The sequence below is a fragment of the Rhinopithecus bieti genome, unplaced genomic scaffold (genome assembly GCF_001698545.2).
Source record: "Rhinopithecus bieti isolate Rb0 unplaced genomic scaffold, ASM169854v2 scaffold_425, whole genome shotgun sequence".
In the NCBI taxonomy this organism is placed as follows: domain Eukaryota; kingdom Metazoa; phylum Chordata; class Mammalia; order Primates; family Cercopithecidae; genus Rhinopithecus; species Rhinopithecus bieti.
In genome coordinates this window covers 1,481,667-1,504,603 of record NW_016803361.1, presented here as the reverse complement: position 1 = coordinate 1,504,603, position 22,937 = coordinate 1,481,667, and the positions used below count along the sequence as shown (strand labels likewise).

Below are 22,937 nucleotides of genomic sequence, written 5' to 3'. Positions count from 1 at the left end.
AGAGACGGGGTTTCACCGTGTTAGCCAGGATGGTCTCGATCTCCTGACCTTGTGATCCGCCCGTCTCGGCCTCCCAAAGTGCTGGGATTACAGGCTTGAGCCACCGCGCCCGGCCTCTTTCTTTCTTAATAGCTGAATAGTGTTCTGTTGTATATGTGTACACGCATGTCATGTTTTCTTTATTGATTTATCTGTTGACACTTAGGTTGTTACCAGATCTTGGCTAATGTGAATAATGCTGCAGTTAATATGGGAGTACAGACATCTCTGCAGATACTGATTTCATTTCCTTTGGATATGTACCCAGTAGTGGGATTGTTGGATCATACAGTAGTTCTGTTTTTCATTTTTTTAAGGAACCTCCATGCTGTTTTCCATAATGGCTGTACTAATTTACATTTCCACCAACAGTGTACAGAGGTTCCCTTTTCTCTCTGTCTTTACCAGCACTTGTTATCTCTTTGTCTTTTTGATAATAGCCATCCTAGCAGATGTGAAGTGATATCTCACTAGTGCTTTAAAGTTTTCGTCATCCGGGTGCAGTGGCTTATGCCTGTAATCCCAGCACTTTGGGAGGCAGAGGCAGGTGGATCACCTGAGGTCAGGAGTTCGAGACCAGCCTGGCCAACATGACACAACCCCATCTCTACTAAAAATACAAAAATTGGGGCCAGGCGCGGTGGCTCATGCCTGTAATCCCAGCACTTTGGGAGGCTGAGGCGGGTGGATCACGAGGTCAGGAGATTGAGACCATCCTGGTTAACACGGTGAAACCCCGTCTCTACTAAAAATACAAAAAATTAGCCCGGTGCAGTGGCAGGTTCCTGTAATCCCAGGTACTCGAGAGGCTGAGGCAGGAGAATCACTTGAACCTGGACCACAGAGGTTGCAGTGAGCCGAGATCGCGCCACTGCACTCCAGCCTGGGCGACAGAGTGAGACTCCATCTCAAAATTAGCTGGGTGTGGTGGCACACACCTGCAAATCCTAGCTACTTGGGACGCTGAGGCATGAGAATTGCTTTAACCCAGAAGTTGGAGGTTGCAATGAACCGAGATCGCACCATTGCACTCTAGCCTGGGTGACAAAAGCAAACTCCATCTCAAAAATAAATAAAGTTTTCATCATTCAAATTTTCACATTTTTTTGTTAAGTTTATATCTAGGTCGGGCGCAGTGGCTCACGTCTGTAATCCCAGCACTTTGGGAGACTGAGATGGGAGAATCATTTGAGCCCACGAGTTCAAGACCAGCAACATGGCGAAACCCATCTCTACAAAGAAATACAAAATACTTAGCCAGGGGTAGTGGCACATGCCTTTGGTCCCAGCTACTGGGGAGGCCGCAGTGGTAGGATCACCTGAGCCTCAGAGACTGTGATTACACCACTACACTCCAGGGTTCAAGCGATTCTCCTACCTCAGCTTTCTGAGTAGCTGAGACCACAGGCACATGCCACCAGGCCAGGCTAATTTCTTGTATTTTTAACAGAGACGGTTTCATCATGTTAGCCAGGATGGTTTCGATCTCCTGACCTCATGATCTGCCCTCCTCACCTCCCAAAGTGCTGGGATTACAGACATGAGCCACCGCGCCCGGCCAAAAAAAAAGTTTTTATGCAGTGTATTTTACTATGATTTTTAAAAATGAGGATAAAAGTTTATATCCAGGTATTTTTTTCCCTTTTCTTTTTTCGCTATTATAAACCAGGTCTTTTCCTTATATCATTTTACAGGCTATTGTGTATATATGTATATATGAAGGTTTTAAATTTCATAATATTTTGTATCCAACTAATTTAACAAATTATTTTGTTTGTAATTTTTTAAATTTATCTTGGATTTTCAAGATACACGCTCATGTCATTCACAAATGATATATTTATTTTCTTTTTATTTTTTATACAAAGCTGCATATTTGAAGTGTTACAGTAATGCTGCTTCTTATCTTGGAGGGTTCTTGGCAAGAATAGTAGACCCCCAGGTACAAAGCCTAGGGCAGGCAGGAAACATTATAATTAGTGTTACTCAACACTTTGGTAGGGTTTTTTTTTTTTAATATTTCATATTTATTTTATTTCCTGCAGATGTGAAATCTGGCAACTATACAGTGTTACAAGTTGTGGAAGCCCTTGGGTAAGAGCCTCTGCTATAGAATGTTCTTCTCCAATCCTGACTGTGTATTCTGAAAAGTTACTTTTGCGCATCGTTGCTTTCCTGGAACCTGAATTTGTCCTGTAGCCCAGCAGCCCCCTTCCATATTAGTACCTCAGTCTAAGACTATGTGTTTGAATTGTTTCTCCTGAAAAGTTTCATGCCATCTGGCTGAGGCTTCTTTAGTATTTGGGAGCACATAGCCTGTAGGCCACATCAACTCCTGGCACAGCCTACAGCTTTGGGGTGAGATACGTGGTTGAAGGCCATCAGCTGTTGTTGATTCCTTTGTGCATCTTTAGACCCACCTACCCCCATGGGATGCTAGCCTGCCTAGACCTGACTCAGAACAAGCTGTGGGCCCTGCCTGGGGAGTTCCCAGGAGGCTGACCCTGCTGCAGATCCCCCCACTAGGAGAAAAGGCTTTGGGAAACAGCTGATAAAGCAGTGTTATAGCTTGGGATTCTAAGCACTTAGAGGAAGTATGTGCTTGTAGTATGTAGTGTAGTATAGACCATTTAAATTGACAAGTCTTACTAGTAAGAGTTGTTAATTGTGACAGCATGTCTTCTAAAACAGAAAACTAGAAAATTGGGGGAAATTAAAAAACGAAGTCACTGTTACACATTTCTCCCACGTAACAGACTATTTGGCCTTTCTACTCACATAGTGGTGGCTTTGGTCCATTAAAAAAAAAAAAATACAGCATTGGCTGGGTGTGGTGGCTCATACCTGTAATCCCAGCACTTTGAGAGGCCAAAGAAGGTGGATTGCCTGAGCTCAAGAGTTCAAGACCAACCTGGGCAACATGGTGAAACCCTGTCTCTACCAAAAATACAAAAAAATTAGCTAGGCATGGTGGCATGCACCTATGGTCCCAGCTACCCGGAAGGCTGAGGTGGGAGGATCACTGGAGTCTGGGAGGTGGAGGTTGTGGTAAACAGGTCATGCCACTGCATTCCAACCCAGGTGACAGAGTGAGACCCCCATAAAAAAAAATATATAGGCCAGGCATGGTGGCTCATGCCTGTAATCCCAGCACTTTCGGAGGACAAGGTGGGCAGATCACGAGGTCAGGAGATCAAGACCATCCTGGTTAACACAGTGAAACCCCTTCTCTACTAAAAATACAAAAAATTAGCTGGGCGTGGTGGCGGGCGCCTGTAGTCCCAGCTACTTGGGAGGCTGAGGCAGGAGAATGGTGTGAATCTGGGAGGTGGAGCTTGCAGTGAGCCGAGATCACGCCACTGCACTCCAGCCTGGGTGACAGAGCGAGACTCTGTCTCAAAAAAAAAAATATATATATATATATACACACATACATATATACATACAGCCTTATTGATATATAATTCACATATCATAAAGTTCACCATTTTAAAATGTGCAATTCTGTGGCTTTTAAAAGTGTATTTACAGATTTGTGCAATTCTCAGCACAGTCGGTTTGAGGACATTTTCATTACTCCAGAAAGAAACCCATGCCCATTAGCAGTCATTTCCCCTTCCCTCTTCTAACCAACCCCCAGCAATCACTAATCTACTTTCTGTCTTCTATGGATTTGCCTCCTCTGGAAATTTCATGTGACCTTTGTTGCTGGCTTCTTTCACTTAGCATGTTTTCAAGGTTCATCCATGTTGCAGCACATATCAGTTCTGCATTTCTTTTCTTGCTGAATAATATTCCCGGTGTATGGCTATGCATCTTATTTAATCATTTATCAGTGGATGGACATCTGGATTGTTTCCACTTTTTTGCTATTCCTAATAATGCTGCTATGAGCATTTGTGTGCCTTGTTCCATTTTTAAATGCTCCAAATGCATAGTTTTCTTTGAGACAGTCTCACTCTGTTAATCAGGCTAGAGTGCAGTGGAGCGATCATGGCCCACTGCAGCCTAAACCTCCTGGGCCCAAGCCATCCACCCACCTCAGCCTCCCAAGTAGCTGGGACTACAGGCTTGTGCCACCATGCCCAGCTAAGTTTTTGTATTTTTTGTAGAGACAGGGTCCCACTGTGTTGTCCATGCTGGTTGCGACTGCCGGGCTCAAGTGATCCTCTCATCTATCTCCCAAAATTCTGGGATTACAGGTGTGAGCCACCACACCCAACCTGAATGCACAGTTTTCTACTTCCTGAGTAGAAACCTTTCTACAGGTTTTTATCCTGGGGAATCCTGTTAAGAGTGACCTTATTTTTGTCCCCTTACTCTTAGTTAATATATACTCTTACCCTGGAGGTTCAATACAACTGTCATGGCCAGAACTCTTCCACTTTCTGCTTGTTCCTGCTTAGATTATTTCTAATATGTTTCAGTATAATCTCCATAGAGCAATATTGAGGATAAGTTACTTCCTTGTTGCTTCAGTCCAGCTTCTCCTATATCAGTAATCCTACCTAGTTAGAGCTATATTCTGGCCATCTTACTTTGTAACCTTCCAGTTATAAAGTTTTGGTTTTTCATGTTTTCTTTTATCCTAGGAACTTGGTGGTGATTCTGAGTATTGTTTTTTTCCTTAGCATTAATTTACAAAAATACACGTATTCTCCTTGTTTTGGTGGAAGCTGCAGCTGCCAATCATCTCTCAAATCCTGTGGGTAGCTGCTAAGCTGTAGTTCAGAGGAATGTCACAATCATACCACTGGGGAGAAAGAATAAGCACAGTGCTTATTAGGTGCCAAGCTGGGGGTGCCTGGAGGAAGAAACCTCTGTTGGCTCTTGGTGTCATGTGTGCCTCTAAATGATGCCACATCAGTCTGAGGATCGCTCTTAAGCCTTCTGTCCTTACTGGTATCTGTAATGCCGTTACCTCAGGAACACCTTCCTGGGCTGTTTTTACTCTTAACAGGGCTTGGCTCTGCTTCCATGCCCGGGGGTGAGTGTGACGAATGTAAAATATTTATTTTTTCAAACATTTGAACTGGGTAATTGCAGGCCCTCTCTACCCTGTTTTCCCTCAGGTCCTCTCTAGAGAATCCAGAACCACGAACTCGGGCTCGAGGAATCCAACTTTTGTCACAGGTGCTACTCCACTGTCACACCTTGCTCCTGGAGAAGGAAGGTACTGGTGTCACTAGTAGGAATGTCTTCCTGGATTGCTGAGCCCAGGTCTCCCCTATCTATTCAAGCCAACTTTACTGGCAGGGAGGGAGGGCTTAAAGTATCTATGAACTACTAATGCAAGGTCTTCATTTCTCACTGGTATATGTCGCAGAGATGATTAGAATTGAGACAGAAGACACATGGATTTCAATACAAAACGTTAGCCAGGCATGGTGGCGGGCGCCTGTGGCTACTTGGGAGGCTGAGGCAGAAATCGCTTGAACACAGGAGATGGGAGTTGCAGTGAGCGGAGATCACACCACTGAACTCCAGCCTGGATGACAGAGCGGGACTCCGTCTCCAAAAAAAGAAAGACACATGGATTTCAAATGTAGCCTTAGACTGTTTTTTCAGTGTATTTTCCCACTCTGTAAAATGAACAGAGCAGTATTTCATAGGTAAAGAGGAAAAGTAATGAAATATCAGCATGCTTTGAGGTCCTGAGGGGGAAGAAGGCCAACATCTTATCTTGTATAGCAGGTGTAGGCAAACTATAGGAAGCAGGAAGGCCACGGGAATTGCCATATTTGGGTGGACCCAGTTTCTAATGGATTGCATTTGCATATCAAAGGTTGCAGCTTGACACTAAGAGCCAGGGCTTTACAAGAAACTTTTCTGGAGATGCTTTTAAAAACAAAAACTTCCCAAGGACCCGTTTTCCTCTCTGTCTGCCTAAAATAATTTCTTAATAACTCATACAACATTCCCCCCTGTAGAGATGCCACACTAACTGCTGTTAGGGGGTTTGAGGTGATGACTCCTTCTGGCTACTTCCTACTGGAAAGGGGTGTCAAATGGGGAACAGCAGCAAGGGCTCCTCCTGGAGTTGATCTGAGAGTCCTCAGAAGAATGGCGTGTGGATATGTGATTCAGTTTACAGTACCATTTGGAGTTTGATTGCTTCAGTCTGATGAATGAATTTCCTTTCCCAGCCAACACACAAAATGATACGGCTCTAGTGAGTGGAGGAACATCAGGGTTCTTGGTCCTCATGCTGGTTTAGATAAAATGACACCGATACACGTGAAGTGGTTTTAAGTAGCAGAGAGTTTAATAGGCAAGAAGGAAGGGAGAAGGAAGAAGCTCCCCTGTATAGAGGCAGAGGGAGGGAGGGCTCCAAAGCCCAGAGAGGGAATTCCTTTTGTTTTTTAGAGGCAGAGTCTCACTGTGTTGCTCAGGCTGGCCTTAAACCCCTGGGCTTAAATGATCCTCCCACCTCAGCCTCCCTAGAGGCAAGCACCACATGCGCAACCTCCAGCCTGTTTAGCGGTATAGCATAGGACATATCTCTTGGTAAAAGAGAAAATTTGTAGTGGAACCCAAACAGAAACAGCTGTTACAGACTTAGGAAAGGAGCAGAACTATTGCGCCGTTCTTGTGCCTATGTCCATTAATGGCTGAATCTGGTTTGTGCAGTGGTACACCTGATACTGTTCTATGAGAACCGGCTGAAGGACCATCATCTTGTGATCCCATCTGTCCTGCAGGGTTTGAAGGCACTTGTGAGTTCTCCTTCATTTCATTACGTAACTTTGTTCAAGGGAGCCCTTGTCTAGTTCTCTCCTTGCGCTTTGGTTCACATGCTGAGGAGGAGATGCCCAAATGTGGGACTAAATTAGTGTTACCAGCTCTACTTCCCTTTTCCCTCTAGCGAGTAAAAGTGTACTTTGGGGGACTGGAAACCAGAGCCCGCTGGAAAGAGCTGCATAGAACTCATCAGCTTGAGAAAGATTCTCACTATTAACTTATTCCTCAACCAGGGTGCTGTGATTCTTACAGTAGCTAATTAGGCCTGTTGTAGGGTTGTGTTTTGGAGTCCATGCTGCAATTCCCTCAGTGTTCACATACCTTCTCCTTTCCCCCAGAGCCTGTGTGTGGCCCTGCCCCCAGGGCTGGCTGTTTCTGTGCTTAAAGCCATCTTCCAGGAAGTACATGTACAGGTGAGGGATAACAGTCATGTTGGTGTTTTCCTCTGTCTCCACCCCTTAACATAACTGGGATTCAATAACAAAAATTATTGCCTTCTAAATTCTGAATTCTTTGGGATCTTATGAATGTTTACATGCTCTTCTTCAGCATGTTTATATGCTCTTTGCTACTGGACAAGGAGAGGGATGCATGCCATTAGATCTGACCTGTATCCTCTTATACCTACAGAAAGTAAGGCATCCATCCATCAGGCAGGTTTGGATTATTGGCACCACTGCTGTGCTGCTGAGTCAATAGCATACCCTTTCTCTGTAGTTTCTCTTAGATTGATCTTATGCTGGTATAAGGAGCACTGTTCACTTAGAGATTATGAAGCAGGAACTAGCTGTGTCAGCTGAGGTATTCTTTGAGCACTTTCTTCACTTCTTTCTCCCCCACCCACAAGTCCCTGCCACAGGTGGACCGACACACAGTCTACAATATCATCACCAATTTTATGCGAACCCGGGAAGAAGGTAAGAGGCAGAGCCTTCTGGGAAATGTCAAAAGCAAGCACATCCTACTTTTTCCCCTATTTGTAGGACTTATTTTACCTGTGGTTATATAGAAGAGCTGGTATCCTGAGAGAGAATGATAAAGGGAAAGGGGGAGTCCGCTCCCTCCCCAGTGAAGTAAAGGAAGGGTAGAGTTTGTTTTAGCCAGTGTTTTAAATTCTTACCTCCACAGCAACGTGTATATTGTTGCACATCTCTTCACTGAGTACTTTCTTGGAATGGAAAAAGGGTCAGCCTTGAAAGGAAAAGGGAAGCAGTGATAACAGAGGGAGAATACAGGCCAGGAGAAAGCCCATACTTTCTGTGCTGTGGGACAATATAGTAACCTTATTCTCTCCTTCCCAGAGCTAAAGAGCCTAGGAGCTGACTTCACCTTTGGCTTCATCCAGGTGATGGATGGAGAAAAGGATCCCCGTAATCTTCTGGTGGCCTTCCGCATCGTCCATGACCTCATCTCCAGGGACTATAGCCTCGGTACATCGTGGTAGCCATGATTAGCTGGTTGGAGCTTTATCAGATGAATGAAGCTGATAAGCCAACCTCATTCTTTCTCTGTTGCCACAGGACCCTTTGTGGAGGAGTTGTTTGAAGTGACATCCTGTTATTTCCCTATCGATTTTACCCCTGTAAGTAGCACCTTTGTTGATTGATCATGTATTTGTTGAGTATCTGCTATGTGCCAAGCCCTGTTCTGGGCACTGAGGGTACAGGTTACCAAAATAGACATCCCTGCCCGCATTATTTTATTTTTTAATAAACTAGGAAGTGGAAAAGCGTTTGACATATGAGGAATGATTCAAAGCAGCGTGTATTTGGGCGAATTCTTAAGCTCCTTAACACTGTATTTAGTGCTGAAGGCTACAGGATTGCAAAACACTGTCCCTGCCCTTGAAGGCTGAAACATTTTAAGTAACAGTAGATTAGGTAGGAAAATGAGTAGTGCTATAGCTGTTCAGAGAAGACGAGTTCAGTGTGAGCTAGAGTAGGCAGGAACTGACTTCGCAATTAAGATAGGATTTCAGCTGGTTTGTAGGGGATGCATAAGATATGATTCTGGAGTTGGATAGGGCATCTCAGGCTATAGAAACAAAGTGACAAAACAAAGAAGGCACAGTTGTGCACAGTGTACACAAGGTATTTGCTCTGACCCTCTTGGGCCTTCCTCCCACTCTGCAGTTGAGTTCCCTTCTACTGCCAAATACTCAGAGTTTCATCACCATGTGGGTGTGTGTGCTGCAAGCATTAGTGGTTTGAAAGAAATAAAAGGCATTCTGTTGCAGCATGCCAAACAGCATATTGACCCTCACTGCCTTCATAGTGACACCACCATCTTTGCTGTAGGGAATTTCTTACCAGCTTATTTCAGTTGACATTATGTTACTGGGGACCACCTCTCTCCCGAAATGAATCTTTTCATCTCTTTCATAATCAGAATTCTTATTCTAACTCTATACCCTTGAAATCTTGAAAGATCTGTCTCAGCCACCACATTCTTCTGTTTTCACTTCGGTTTGTGTGGTTTTTTGGTTTGGTTTGGTTTGGTTTGGTTTTTGCTTTTTTGAGACAGAGTCTTGCTCTGTCGCCCAGGCTGGAGTCCAGTGGTGCGATCTCAACTCACTGCAACCTCTGCCTTCCGGGTTCAAGCCAGTTATCTGCCTCGGCCTCCCAAGTAGCTGGGATTATAGGTGCCTGCCACCACAGCCGGCTAATTTTTTTTGTATTTTTAGTAGAAATGGGGTTTCACCATCTTGACCAGGCTGGTCTTGAACCCCTGAGTTCATGATCCACCTGCGTCAGCCTCCCAAAGTGCTGGGATTACAGGTGTGGGCCACCATGTCCAGCCTTTACTTTGTTTTATTTTGTGTTTTGTGTTGGTTTTGAAAAGATAATTCATTCACATGATCCAAAGTCCAAAAGGGTGAGAAATCTCCCTACCATCTTTTTTTCTTCATAATCAACCAAGTTATCAGTTATGTTTGTATCTTTACAGAGCTTTTTCATCTATATATAAGCAAATGCCTTAACACCACCCCCCTAAAATCATAGTGTATGCACATGCGGGCATGTACACACACACACATTTCTCCTATACTTTGCTTTTTTCACTGAACAGTATGTCTTGGAGAGTGTTCCATGTCAGTATATAAGTTAGTATTTCATTCTTTATGGCTCCATAATATTCCTTTGACCAGAAATAACGAATTTATTTCACTAGTCCTCTGTGGATTGTTGCTAATCTTTTGCTGTTATGAGCAGTGCCACAACTTTCATACATGGGTATAATGATAGAACAAATTCCTAAAAGAAATTGCTAGGTCAAAGAATATATGCATTTATAATTTGGGGGAGAGGAACAGTATTTCATCCAATTTTTGAAAGATTATACAATGAGCACGATTCAACATTTAAAGGGTAGATAATTAAACTCCTTTCATACCCCTTTACTGCCACTGTCCATTTTCCGATTGGAAACAATCACTGTTCACAGCTGTTTATTTTCACAGAGATAATCTAGGCAAAATAAACTTACAGATAATGTTAGGAAAGTTTCTCTCATTCAAGCAGATTTTTGTATGTTGTTCTGCACTGCAGTCTGTCAGAAGCAGAAAGCTCTTATCAAGGTATTAATTAAAACAGAGGCACCTGGCTTTAGTGTAACAATTTGAGTTACAGATATTCTTTGTCTTACAAATCAGGGTTTTTATTGTTGTTGGTTCTGTTTTGTTTCGTTTTTGAGACAGGGTCTCACTCTGTTGCCCAAGCTGGAGTGCAATAGCACAATCCTTGCTCACTGCAACCCCTGCCTCCTGGGTTTAGGTGACTCTTGTGCCTCAGCCACCTGAATAGCTGGGATTACAGTACGTGCCACCATGCTTGACTAATTTTTTATATATATATATTTTTAGTAGAGATGGGGTTTTGCCATGCTATCCAGGTTGGTCTCGAACTCCTCACCTCAACTGATCTACCTGCCTCAGCCTCCCAGAGTGCCAGAATTATATGCGTGAGCCACCACGCCCAGCCACAACTCAGTGTTGATCATGTGCCATCATAGTGGATCTGATCAGTTTAAGGTTCAGTTTCTTCACTATGCTTATATGCTCACTCTAAGAAGAGGCTGGCAAACTTTTTCTTTCTTTTCTTTTCTTTTTTTTTTTTTTTTTTTTTTGAGGCAGGCTGGAGTGTAGTGGCACCATCACGGCTCACTGCAGCCTCCACCTCCCTGGACTCTGGTACTCTGGTGATCCTCCCATCCCTGCCTCCTGAGTAGCTGGAACTATAGGCACACGACACTACTCCCGACTAATTGTTGTATTTTTCTGTAGAGACAGGATTTTGCCTTGTTGCCCAGGCTGGTCTTGAATTCCTGGGCTTCCACCTGCCTTGACTTCCCAAAGTGTTGGGATTACAGGCATAAGCCACCATGCCTGGCCAACGTTTTCTATAAAAGGCCAGACAATAGCTTTGTGGGTCATATGGTCTCCTCAACTCTGCTGTTACTGCACAAAAACAGCCTTAGACACAAGAACAGCTACAGTAGCTATATCCCAATAAACCTTTTATTATCAACACTAAACTTTGAATTTCATATAATTTTCACTTGTCACAAGATATTCTTTTGGTTTGTTTCAAACATTAAAAATGTTAAAACCATTCTTAGCCAAACAATGTCAACAGGTTGATTTTTACTCCTAATGCAGAGTAGATATTGGATCTTCCTTCACCGTCATCCTAGATTCCCTTATCATTTTTCTTGGATCAGATCTCCTATTTCCTGAGTTCACATATTCCTCATTTTGTGGTTTACCCCCTCAGTTTGGTGGTGTACTTCCTTTAGTATTTTCCTGTGAGAATGTAGGAAGAAGTGAGGATTTTTTAGATTTGTAAGCCTAAAATGTCTTCAATCTTTTCTCTCATTTTTGACATTATGGGTATGTAATTCAGGAATAGAAATTCTAGGCCAGGTGCAGTGGCTCACACCTGTAATCCAAGCACTTTAGGAGGCTGAGGTGGGAGGATCACTTGAGGTCAGGAGTTCGAGACCAGCCTGACCAACATGGTGAAATCCCGTCTCTACTAGAAATACAAAAATTAGCCAGGCATGGTGGCAGGCGCCTGTCATCCCAGATACTTGGGAGGCTGAGGCAGGAGAATTGCTTGAACCTGGGAGGTAGAGGTTACAGAGAGCTGAAATCGCACCATTGCACTCCAGCCTGGGCAACAAGAGTAAAACTCCACCTCAAAAAAAAAAAAAAAAAAGGGAATTCTAGCTGGATACAGTTGCACATGTCTGTAGTCCCAGCTACTTGTGAGGCTGAGGCAGAACAATCACTTGAGGCCAGGAGTTTGAAGCTATAGTGCACTATGATTGCACCTGAGAAAGAGGCCAGGTACAGTAACTGACGCTTGTAATCCCAGTACTTTAGGAGGCTGAGGCGGGTGGATTGCTTGAGTTCAGGAGTTCACGACAAGCCTCGGCACCATGGCAAAACCCTGTCTATAAGAAATACAAAAATTAACTGGGTGTGGTGGTTGAGCCTGTAGCCCCTGCTACTTGGGAGGCGGAAGTGGGAGGATGGCTTGGGCTGGGGAGGCAGAGGTTACATTGAGCCAAGATCATGCCTCTGCACTCCAGCCTGGAAGACAGAACCAGACTCAGTAACCAAAAAAAAAAAAAATTATTTTCTCCTAAGATTTTGAAGGCATTGCTACATTTAAATCTAGTTATTGGCTGGGCGTGGTGGCTCACACGTATAATCTCAACGCTTTGGAAGGCCAAGGCAGGCGGATCACCTGAGGTCAGGAGTTCAAGACCAGCTGCTAGCTAACATGGTGAAACCCCATTTCTACTAAAAATACAAAAAAATTAGCCGGGCGTGGTGGCATGTGCCTGTAATCCCAGGTACTTGGGAGGCTGAGGCAGGAGAATTGCTTGAATCCTGGAGGCAGAGGTTGCAGTGCAGCTTGGGTAACGAGCAAAACTCCATCTCAAATAAATAAATAAATAAGTCTAGTTATCTAGTTTTCATTTGCTGTGGAGAAGTCTGAGTTTCTTCTGTTTCATAAACTTCGTATGTACCATTTTTTTCTTCCTCTCTAGAAACTGGTAAGTTTGGTTCTCCCCAATATATTGAAACTTCACAGTGATGTGCCTTGGTATTGGTCTATTTCATGCACTGTGTTGGGCACTTAGTAGGCCCTGTCAGTAGTAACTCATGTCCATTAGTCCTATAAATTTCTCTTGAATTCTTTAATTGATGATTTCTTCCCCTCTCTTTTCTCTGTTCCTTCATTTTGGAACTCTCATTAATCTTTTGTTGGACCTCTGATTTTCTGACCTTTTGTTTTCTATTTTGTACCTCTGTCTTTTTGTTACTTTATAAGACAATTCCACAGTTTTATCTTTTCTATCAAAGTTTGCAGTCATGAAAACAAAAACCAGGCCAGGCTCGGTGGCTTACGCCTGTAATCCCAGCACTTTGGGAGGCTGAGGCGGGTGGATCATTTGAGGTCAGGAGTTCCACACCAGCCTGGCCAACGTGGCGAAACCCCATATCTACAAAAAATACAAAAATTAGCCGGGTGTGTTGGCGCACCTGTAACCCCAGCTACTTGGGAGGCTGAGACATGAGCATCACTTGAACCTAGGAGGTGGAGGTTGCAGTGAGCCAAGATTGAGCCACTGCAATCCAGCATGGGTGACAGAGTAAGACTCCATCTCAAAAAAAAAAAAAAAAAAAAGTAAATGCCTTCTTTTACTGTGTTTTTGGTGGAGTTTGCGAAGAGGAAAAGGAAAACCTGATTTATGTTTTCAATCTGTCGTCTTGGTACAGAAACCATCAAGGCTTTCTGTTTTCAGAATTACAGCTTTTTATAAGGGTGAAAAAAATGGAAATGTCCATCAACAAGGAATTATTTAGATAAACTGGTACAACCACAAAATGAAATCATAGCCACTAAAACTAATGCTATGAAAGAATAATACCATAAAAATGTTCTTAATATGTTAAGTGAAAAAAATTAAAAACCGCATGTACAAAATTATTTTTAAGTATACAGAAACAGTATATACTAGCACATAGTAACAATATATATCAGAGAAGAAAGCAATACACGAGAAAGTTAAGCATGCTTATCTCTTAGTGGTGAAATGATAGAAAATGTGTAATCAGATCTTTAAAAATGCCTAAAGACAAAAGTTCCCAAGGAATACATAAAAGGTCAAGCATGTCTTCTTGCTGAGGTGTCATTATCTTACTGTCTTCCCTGATTGGGTATGAGTATCACCCTGTTCTGCAGGGTTACCAGGTTCAAGCCTGTGTTCAAGGGTGGTCTGAAATGTTACACAAACCCACAGCCCTTCTCCCTTTTCCAGCCACCTAATGACCCCCATGGTATCCAGAGAGAAGACCTCATCCTGAGTCTTCGCGCTGTGCTGGCTTCTACACCACGATTTGCTGAGGTGGGTCTAGCCAAGATTAGGGTATATAGCCTCTGCCCATAGACGGTTCTGAAGAAAGAGCAGTAAAAGCATGGAGAAAAAAAGATCTGGTATACATTTTAGGGCATGACACCCTACAAGTGTCTTGTGTGGCAGGTATCTTCAAACCTTCGATGTAGAAAACTTTACCATCTCTTCATAATCCAGAGCTGGATTTAGTGGCACACACCTATAGTCCCAGCTACTCAGGAGAGTCTGAGTGGAAAGGATCACTTAAACCCAGGAGTTCAAGTCCAGCCTGGGCAACATAGGGAGACCCCGTCCCCTCCTACACAAAAAAATAAAATAAATAAATAAACCCAATCCCTATATGGTGCTGTCTTTTAAAATTCTGTAACTTTGTCAACCTGCCTGTTTTTGAGGTAGTGGGGCTCTGGCCACTGCTTGGCAAGAAAGTTAGCTCACAATCATAGCTCCTGACTTGAATATAGCTCCTTGATGTAGTACCTGCTTCTGGGGACTTGATGTGACTGACACACCACTCATCTCAGGCTTAAGATCTTGCTTCTGCCCCACAGTTTCTGCTGCCCCTGTTGATTGAGAAAGTGGATTCTGAGGTTCTGAGTGCCAAGTTGGATTCTCTACAGACTCTGGTGAGTGATTTTTCTCCTTGCAGGACCCAGCTACCTTTTGACAAGTTAGGGGTACTAAAGGATATAGATTCTTGGATAGCCAAGGAACAGTTCGTGGGCCTCAGAAGAGGACACCCAGAATTTGGGCTTCTATGTCCACCTGAAGCCCCCAGCTGCATACTGTCATGTCCCATCCCATAGTAACTGAGGAAGGGCTGACCAGCACTCCCTCTTTAGGCTTCTATTTTATCAACCAGGGTAATCTACTTTTCTGTTCCCTGAGTAGGACTGTTAAAAATCTTCACTGGTTTTTCTGCTGAGACCAAGGCTCCTCCAGGTGCCGTTATGCTGAGGTACCTGCACATCCTGGGTGTCTGAGTGTGTACATAACTGATAGCAGCGGTTTGCTTGGCAGAATGCTTGCTGTGCTGTGTATGGACAGAAGGAGCTGAAGGACTTCCTCCCCAGCCTTTGGGCTTCTATCCGCAGAGAGGTGAGTGTTACTCAGATAAATTCACTACTATTAACTCTCAATTGTCAGGCATGAGGGGAAATAATACATCCTGTCCTTTTCCCTCTGTCATCCCCAGGGCCAAGGTATTATGCCTGGTTATTCAGGAGGCAAGCAGGGGGACATAATTCTAGTTGAATGACGAGAGAGAGTCCCTATGTGACGGTCAGCTGCTTGGTAAGAGCAGTTGATCACCTTTGCACATTACCTACTTCTTGTCCTTCTGTGGCAAGGAGTGCAGGTCATGGTGCCTCTGGCACCGTGGTGAATAGAAAGGTGAGCAGAGCCACTGCTCAGAGTTGGCTTTCTGTTTCTCAGAAAGTATGTGTCTCTGTCCTGAGTGTGACTAAGGACTTGGTAAGAACACACCAGTGAGAAGACACTCAGTTGACGTGTTAATTTCCATTTCTGTGTCCTAGAGGTTCTCACTCTCTTCTCCAACAAGGAAATAGGCAGTGGATTGATGGGGTCTCATCTGGTGCAGGCTCACCTCAGTAGCCATGGGATCCCTCCCTGACAGGTGTTCCAGACGGCAAGTGAGCGGGTGGAGGCAGAGGGCCTGGCGGCCCTCCACTCCCTGACTGCGTGTTTGTCTCATTCTGTGCTGAGGGCTGACGCTGAGGACCTCCTTGACTCCTTCCTTAGCAACATTCTACAGGGTAATGGGGCTATGGCAGCCAGGAAGGGGGAGTGAGCACAGTAGAAATGACATTCCTTGCCCGGGTGCGGTGGCTCACGCCTGTAGTCCCTGAACTTTTAGGAGGCCGAGGCGGGTGGTCAGGAGTTCAAGACCAGCCTGGCCAACATGGTGAAACCTCGTCTCTACTAAAAATACAAAAATTAGCCAGGCGTGGTGGTGGGCACCTGTAATCCCAGCTACTCAGGAGGCTGAGGCAGGAGAATCGCTTGAAACTGGAAGGCAGAGGTTGCAGTGAGCTGAGATCGCATCACTGCATTCCAGCCTGGGCAACAAGAGCAAAACTCCGTCTCAAGTTAAAAAAAAAAAAATGACATTCCTTAAGAGCCAGTGACCTTTCTTGTTTAGCCCCAGCATATTTGGTGATTTGGGGGCGATACCCCTCCTCTGAATTGAAAACAATTTGAATGTTAACTGCTTGTAAACTGTCATGGGTCTCAGTCTCCAACCTCTGTGGACTGTAGGGGAGTCAGGCACCATTTGGCCTCCTCCCCAGGTCTGTGATGTGCTGCTTCTCTAGACTGCAGGCACCACCTGTGTGAACCAGACATGAAACTGGTGTGGCCTAGTGCCAAGCTGTTGCAGGCAGCTGCAGGTGCATCTGCCCGGGCCTGTGACTATATCACCAGCAATGTACTGCCTTTACTGCTGGAACAGTTCCACAAGCACAGTCAGGTAAGGGAGCAGAATCTTTGGGGGAATGATGGGACCTGTGTGCTAGGTTCCCTTTCTCAGAGAGCTAAGTTTTAGCTGGGGCCGACATAGTAGATCGTGGGTTTTGCTCCCATTGGCTGCTGCTGCTGCTTCCCTTACTCACTTTTTCCCTGTCTCTTACATAAAAGGATCATTCTCCCAAGAAGGGAGGATTGCTTGAAGCCAGGAGTTCAAGATGAGCCTGGGCAACAAAGCGAGATCCCATCTCTAAAAAACAAAATTTTTTTTTAATTAGCCAAGCAGGACATGCTGGTTCATGCCTGTAATCCCAGCACTTTGGGAGGCCAAGGCAGGAGAATCACTTGAGGCTAGGATTTAAAGACCAGCTTGGGCAACATAGCAAGACCACATCTCTACAAAAAAAAAAAAAAAAAATTTAAATTAGCTGTATAAGGTGGCACGCATCTGTAGTCGCAGCTACTCAGGAGGCTGAGGCGAGAGAATCACTTGAACCTAGGAGGTCGGGGCTGCAGTGAGCTATAATCATGCTGCTGTATTCCAGCCTGACTGTGGCAGAGCAAAGCCCCCATCTCTTGGAAGAAAGAAAGGTTTCTCCCTACATCCAGAGTAGCAGGATTGAAATCCCTTAAAATATTCTTTGACTCCAGTACCCCTTGAAACATTACAGAGCAGCCAGCGGCGGACAATCCTTGAAATGCTCCTGGGTTTCTTGAAGCTGCAGCAGAAATGGACCTCTGAAGACAAAGGTGAGGTTGCCTTCCATTGCAGTGCTCTGGGGACTGTTGAACACTGCAGACTATAAAGGACAGCAGGGCAAAGAGTGCTGTGGAAAAGTAGTCTAGAACAATGGTCCTATTCTGAGGTTGTAGCACAAGAGAACACTTAACAGATGAGATGGATGAGATCTGTTTATTTTCCCAGTGTGCTTCCTGGATACCCAATGGATTAAGCTCTTTAAATCTGCCCCAGGAGGCGGGGCATGGTGGCTCACACCTATAATCCCAGCACTTTGGTAGGCTAAGGCAGGTGGAAAACTTGAGGTCAGAAGTTCGAGACCAGCCTGGCCAATATGGTGAAAAACCCTGTCTCTACTAAAAATACAAAAATTAGCCAGGTATGTTGGCACATGCCTGTAATTCCAGCTACTCGGGAGGCTGAGGCAGGAGAATAGCTTGAACCTGGGAGGCAGAGGATGCAGTGAGCCGAGATTGTGCCACTGCACTCCAGCCTGCGCAACAGAGACCTTGTCTCAAAAAAAAAATCTACCCCAGGTTGTCTATATCACAGCTTAGTCAGGGATATGGAATGTAATGGCTTCCTTCTAACCTGGCCTCTGTCTCTCCCTAGATCAAAGGCCTCTGAATGCCTTCAAGGACCAGCTGTGCTCACTGGTATTCATGGCCGTAACAGACCCCAGCACCCAGCTTCAGCTTGTTGGCATCCGTACACTCACAGTCTTGGGTGCCCAGCCAGGTACATCTTAAGGGAAAGAGAGAAGAGAAGGATATTGGTCCTTTTCTTGTAAGGCTGCCTTAGTGAAAAGCAGCCTTACTATCCTGTTCTCACTGCAACTCTGGATGATTTGGGATTTCTAATAAGAGGTTGGAAGGGTTGTGATGGCTGCAGGGGAAGAAAGATGAGATTCATGTTCGCTTCTAACTACAGATCTCCTATCTTCTGAGGACTTGGAGCTGGCAGTGGGTCACCTGTACAGACTGAGCTTCCTGGAGGAGGATTCCCAGAGTTGGTGAGAATTTAAAGCAGTGAGATATAGAGCACGCTGTTCCCTGCCTCTGTATTGGCAGCAACAGATCAAGCTAGGACCAGGGCTCTGTGCTTCTGACCCTTGGCTCTCCTTAGGGGAGGTGAGCTCTGTGTTAGGCTCTGGCTGCTAACTGGTTGGAGAGAGGTAGGACTGCTCTCTTCTTAGGCTTTAAGAAACTCTGTCAAACTCAGTGGTGTAGGTACTTGAGTTCTACTCTTTAGTAAGGAGGTGTTGGGAGCTCACACTCCTGAATCTGCCTAATATCAGACCTAGGCAAGAGAGCTGTGAGCCAAGGCTCAGCTATTGCTCATCTGCTTTGCGCCTCCAGCAGGGTGGCAGCACTGGAAGCATCAGGAACCCTGGCTGCTCTCTACCCTGTGGCCTTCAGCAGCCACCTCGTACCCAAGCTCGCTGAGGAGCTGCGTGTAGGTATGTGTCTCTAATCCTCTGTGGCCCATCCCTTCCCAGCAAGGCTTTGGGGCCTTCGTGCTTGCTATCACACAGTGAACCTTCATCTTATGGGTTGCTTTCAGGGGAGTCAAATTTGACTAAAGGAGATGAGCCCACCCAATGCTCCCGGCATCTGTGCTGTCTGCAAGCCTTGTCAGCTGTATCAACACATCCCAGCATCGTCAAGGAGACACTGCCTCTGCTGCTGCAGCATCTCTGGCAGGTGAACAGAGGTAACTACTAGGAATAATAACCAAGGGACTGGGCTGAATGGGGAGCTGTAGTCAAGTTTGGAGTTGATGCCTCTAAGGCAGTGGTTCTAGCTGTAGCTATACATAAGAGTAACACAATCAACTCTTTTAAAAGAAAAAAAATACTGATGCCTGCGTCCAACTAAATCAGTCTCTGAGGAGAGATGGGACTTGGGCAATAGTACTGTTAAGAGTACTCAGCCAGGGCCGCCGCTCATGCCTATAATCTCAGCACTTTGGGAGGCCAAGACCAGTGAATCACTTGAGGTCAGGAATTTGAGACCAACTTAGCCAACATGGAGAAACCCCGTCTCTACTAAAAATACAAAAAAATTAGCTGGGCATGGTGGCATGTGCCTATAATCCCAGCTACTAGGGAGGCTGAGGCAGGAGAATCTCTTGAACCTGGGAGGCGGAGGTTGCAGTGACCTGAGATTGCACCACTGCACTCCAGCCTGGCCAGCGTGAGCGATAGAGTGAAACTCTGTCTCAAAAGAAAAAAAGGGCTGGGCATAGTGCCTCACGCCTGTAATCCCAGCACTTTGGGAAGCTGAGGCGAGCAGATCACAAAGTCAGGAGTTGGAGACCAGCCTGGCCAATATGGTGCAACCCTGTCTCTACTAACAATTTTCTGGGTGTGGTGGCAGGCACCTGTAATTCCAGCTACTCGGGAGGCTGAGGCAGGATAATCATTTGAACCTGGGAGGGGGAGTCTGCAGTGAGCCAAGATCGTGACGTTGCACTCCAGCCTGGGCAGACAGGGTGAGACTCCGTCTCAAAAAAAAAAAAAAAAAAAAAAAAGTGCCGGGCCAGGTGTGGTGGCTTACGCCTGTAATCCCAGCACTTTGGGAGGCCAAAGCTGATGGATCAGTTGAGCTCAGGAGTTTTGAGACCTGAACAGCCTGGCAACATGGCAAAACCCCATCTCTACAAAAAATACAAAAATTAGCCAGGAGCAGTAGCATGGACCTATAGTCTCAGCTACTTGGGAGGCTAAGGCAGGAGAATCACTTTGAGCCCAGGAGGTGCAGGTTGGAGCAAGCCGAGATTGCTTCACTGCACTCCAGCCTGACCTGGGCAACAGGAGTAAAGCCCTGTCTCCAAAAAAAAAAAAAAGAGTACCTAGGTCATTTTCATGTGGGGCAGAATTGAGAGGCATCACCCTAAGGCCATGGTGCTCAAAAGATGGTCTGTTAACCAGCAGCATGGGCGTCATCTGGGAGCTTGTTAGAAGTGCAGAATCGGGCCGGGCGCGGTGGCTCAAGCCTGTAATCCCAGCACTTTGGGAGGCGGAGACGGGCGGATCACGAGGTCAGGAGATCGAGACCATCCTGGCTAACACGGTGAAACCCCGTCTCTACTAAAAAATACAAAAAACTAGCCGGGCGTGGTGGCGGGCGCCTGTAGTTCCAGCTACTCGGGAGGCTGAGGCAGGAGAATGGCGTGAACCCGGGAGGCGGAGCTTGCAGTGAGCTGAGATCCGGCCACTGCACTCCAGCCTGGGCGACAGAGCGAGACTCCGTCTCAAAAAAAAAAAAAAAAAAAAAAAAAGTGCAGAATCTCAGGCCCTCACTGATCAGAATCTGCATTTTAACAGTGTCCCCTGGTAACTCGGAGACCGTTGAGTTTGAGAAGCACTGCTCCAAGGCAAAAGTGACAGCAGCCTGCCCTGTGGGTAGATTCAGACCTGCCGTGGTTGATCCAGCAGCTGTTACATAGTAGAATGAATACTAGACTTGGATTATAACTTGAGCTTGATTCCTGACTTTGTACTTCCTGTGACCCTGGAAAAGCCACTGATCATTTATTTCATCGTGCCTCCATGTCCTCCTCTATAGAGTGAGGGAAATTATACTTCTAGGGTTGTTACGAAAAATAAGGGGAGAATATATACAAGTGTTTCTGCTGCAGAGCCTGGAACAGAGCAAGTCTCAACTATGAAGTCTGAATAGATCAGAAAGAACAGCCAGGAGAATAAAGTGACTCAGCTTTTTAATAAGGCACTCTTGGTCTCTTCAGTCACTCATCTTTGTTCTTCTCATCTGCTGTGTATTGGAAATACCTGAAAGTGCTTTTAAGAAAACCTTACAGAGAACACTTTCTCACCAACAGGGAATATGGTTGCACAATCCAGTGACGTTATTGCTGTCTGTCAGAGCCTCAAACAGATGGCAGAAAAATGTCAGCAGGACCCTGAGAGCTGCTGGTATTTCCACCAGACAGCTATACCTTGCCTGCTTGCCTTGGCTGTGCAGGCCTCTATGCCAGGTAACTTTCCACCTCTCCTTCCTGGCCTTTGGGAACTCTGCCCTCTGCTGGTGTTGAACACCACTGCCACCCTCTGGGTATTGGTACTGTGTTTTGTATCATCAGAGGTTTATTTTGAATCCTTTGTCCTCAGAGTGAGATTTCATTTCATAGCAAAGGGTGCCACCCTGACCAATGGCAGGAACCAAAATCCACTAGTGTTAGCAACGTTCGAAAGAATGCACACCTTTTCCCCTTGAAGTGCTATGTGATTAGTTTACTTAGAATTGGACTCTGGAGTCAAGCCCACCTGGTTGGGTTTCAGCCTCAGCTCTACCACGTGCTAATTTAGGTGAAGCTATTCAGCCTTTCCAAGCCTCAATTTCCTCACTTGTAAGATGGAGATAGAGTACCGTCTAGGCTGGCACCATGGTTCACACCTGTAATCCCAGCACTTCAGGAGGCCAAGATAGGAGGATCACTTGAGTCCAGGAGTTTTGAGACCAACCTGGGCAACACAGGGGACCCTGTTCCTACAAATAGTCAGGCATAGTGGTGCATACCTATAATCCCAGCTGCTCAAGAGGCTGAGGTGGGAGGATAACCTGAGCCCAGGAGTTCAAGGCTGCAGTGAGCCATGATTGTGCCTCTGCACTCAAGCCTGGGTGACAGAGCGAGATCCTGTTCCTGTCTCAAAAAAAAAAAAAGAAAAACTATTTCACAGGGTAGTTGGTAAGGACTAAATAAGATAGTGTGTAGTACCTGCCACACAGGAAGTACTCAGTATATGATAGTTGCTATAAATAATAAGGACTCATGAAGATAAATGCATGTTTTTAATTTTTTCAGAAACCAACATTACTGTTTTTTTTTTCCTTTGCATCTCCATGGACACCAGGGACAACATATCTATTTCTTATATTAAGAATGTTCATCTTAGCTATCCTTCTTTCCCACTGTTGGCCTAGTCTAAGGACTGTGCCGAGTTCTCAAGAGCGCTCTGTGGCCCCAGGTCAGACCACTCCTGTTTCTGGTGCCCTGCTGGTTCTCAGGACTACAGCACTACCAGAGGCCAAATTAAGAACTGCTGTCATGGCTAGAGTCAAGCCCCAGAGTCAGTGATGGTGACAGAACCCAATCATCCATTTCTTGAACCCGTCATGGTCTTGTGATTGTGTGCGTGTGTATGTTTTGCAGAGAAGGAGCCCTCAGTTCTGAAAAAAGTACTGTTGGAGGATGAGGTGTTGGCTGCCATGGTGTCTGTCATTGGCACTGCTACCACCCACCTGAGCCCTGAGTAAGTATAATCATGGATGTGGCCTGAACCCAGGGAGGATAGCATTCTTGGGAAGAAGCAATAGGTAGCTGCCTTGTCAGCTGTCCTTTTACCTATATGTAAATGTGGGTGCAGTTAATTGTCTTGTAAGTTTTGCTGACAAAAGGAAGGGGCTCTTAGCACCATGGACTATGAGGGTGGGAAGCCATGGACCAGTGGTTCTTAGCTGCAGATGGGCTTAAGAATTACCTGTAG

The 22,937-nt window shown here is 45.4% G+C and overlaps 1 protein-coding gene across 3 annotated transcripts in view; it reads left to right on the top strand.

The window, feature by feature from the left end:
* Positions 1 to 22,937, top strand: part of MMS19 (MMS19 cytosolic iron-sulfur assembly component) — a 41,547-nt gene that overhangs the window by 14,618 nt on the left and 3,992 nt on the right. For 2 of the 3 annotated variants that reach the window (XM_017880122.1, XM_017880108.1), the window contains exons 2-20: positions 2,085 to 2,133; positions 5,112 to 5,212; positions 6,670 to 6,755; positions 7,119 to 7,193; positions 7,628 to 7,697; positions 8,082 to 8,210; positions 8,301 to 8,362; positions 14,113 to 14,199; positions 14,757 to 14,831; positions 15,226 to 15,303; positions 15,842 to 15,980; positions 16,539 to 16,693; positions 17,361 to 17,439; positions 18,041 to 18,166; positions 18,359 to 18,440; positions 18,787 to 18,887; positions 18,992 to 19,141; positions 21,272 to 21,427; positions 22,604 to 22,703. In XM_017880122.1, coding sequence (XP_017735611.1) covers positions 7,679 to 7,697; positions 8,082 to 8,210; positions 8,301 to 8,362; positions 14,113 to 14,199; positions 14,757 to 14,831; positions 15,226 to 15,303; positions 15,842 to 15,980; positions 16,539 to 16,693; positions 17,361 to 17,439; positions 18,041 to 18,166; positions 18,359 to 18,440; positions 18,787 to 18,887; positions 18,992 to 19,141; positions 21,272 to 21,427; positions 22,604 to 22,703 — 1,538 coding nt within the window. In that variant the 5' untranslated portion in view covers positions 2,085 to 2,133; positions 5,112 to 5,212; positions 6,670 to 6,755; positions 7,119 to 7,193; positions 7,628 to 7,678. The remainder of the gene's footprint in view (positions 1 to 2,084; positions 2,134 to 5,111; positions 5,213 to 6,669; positions 6,756 to 7,118; positions 7,194 to 7,627; positions 7,698 to 8,081; positions 8,211 to 8,300; positions 8,363 to 14,112; positions 14,200 to 14,756; positions 14,832 to 15,225; positions 15,304 to 15,841; positions 15,981 to 16,538; positions 16,694 to 17,360; positions 17,440 to 18,040; positions 18,167 to 18,358; positions 18,441 to 18,786; positions 18,888 to 18,991; positions 19,142 to 21,271; positions 21,428 to 22,603; positions 22,704 to 22,937) is intronic. The other variant, XM_017880115.1, reaches the window with a different exon arrangement.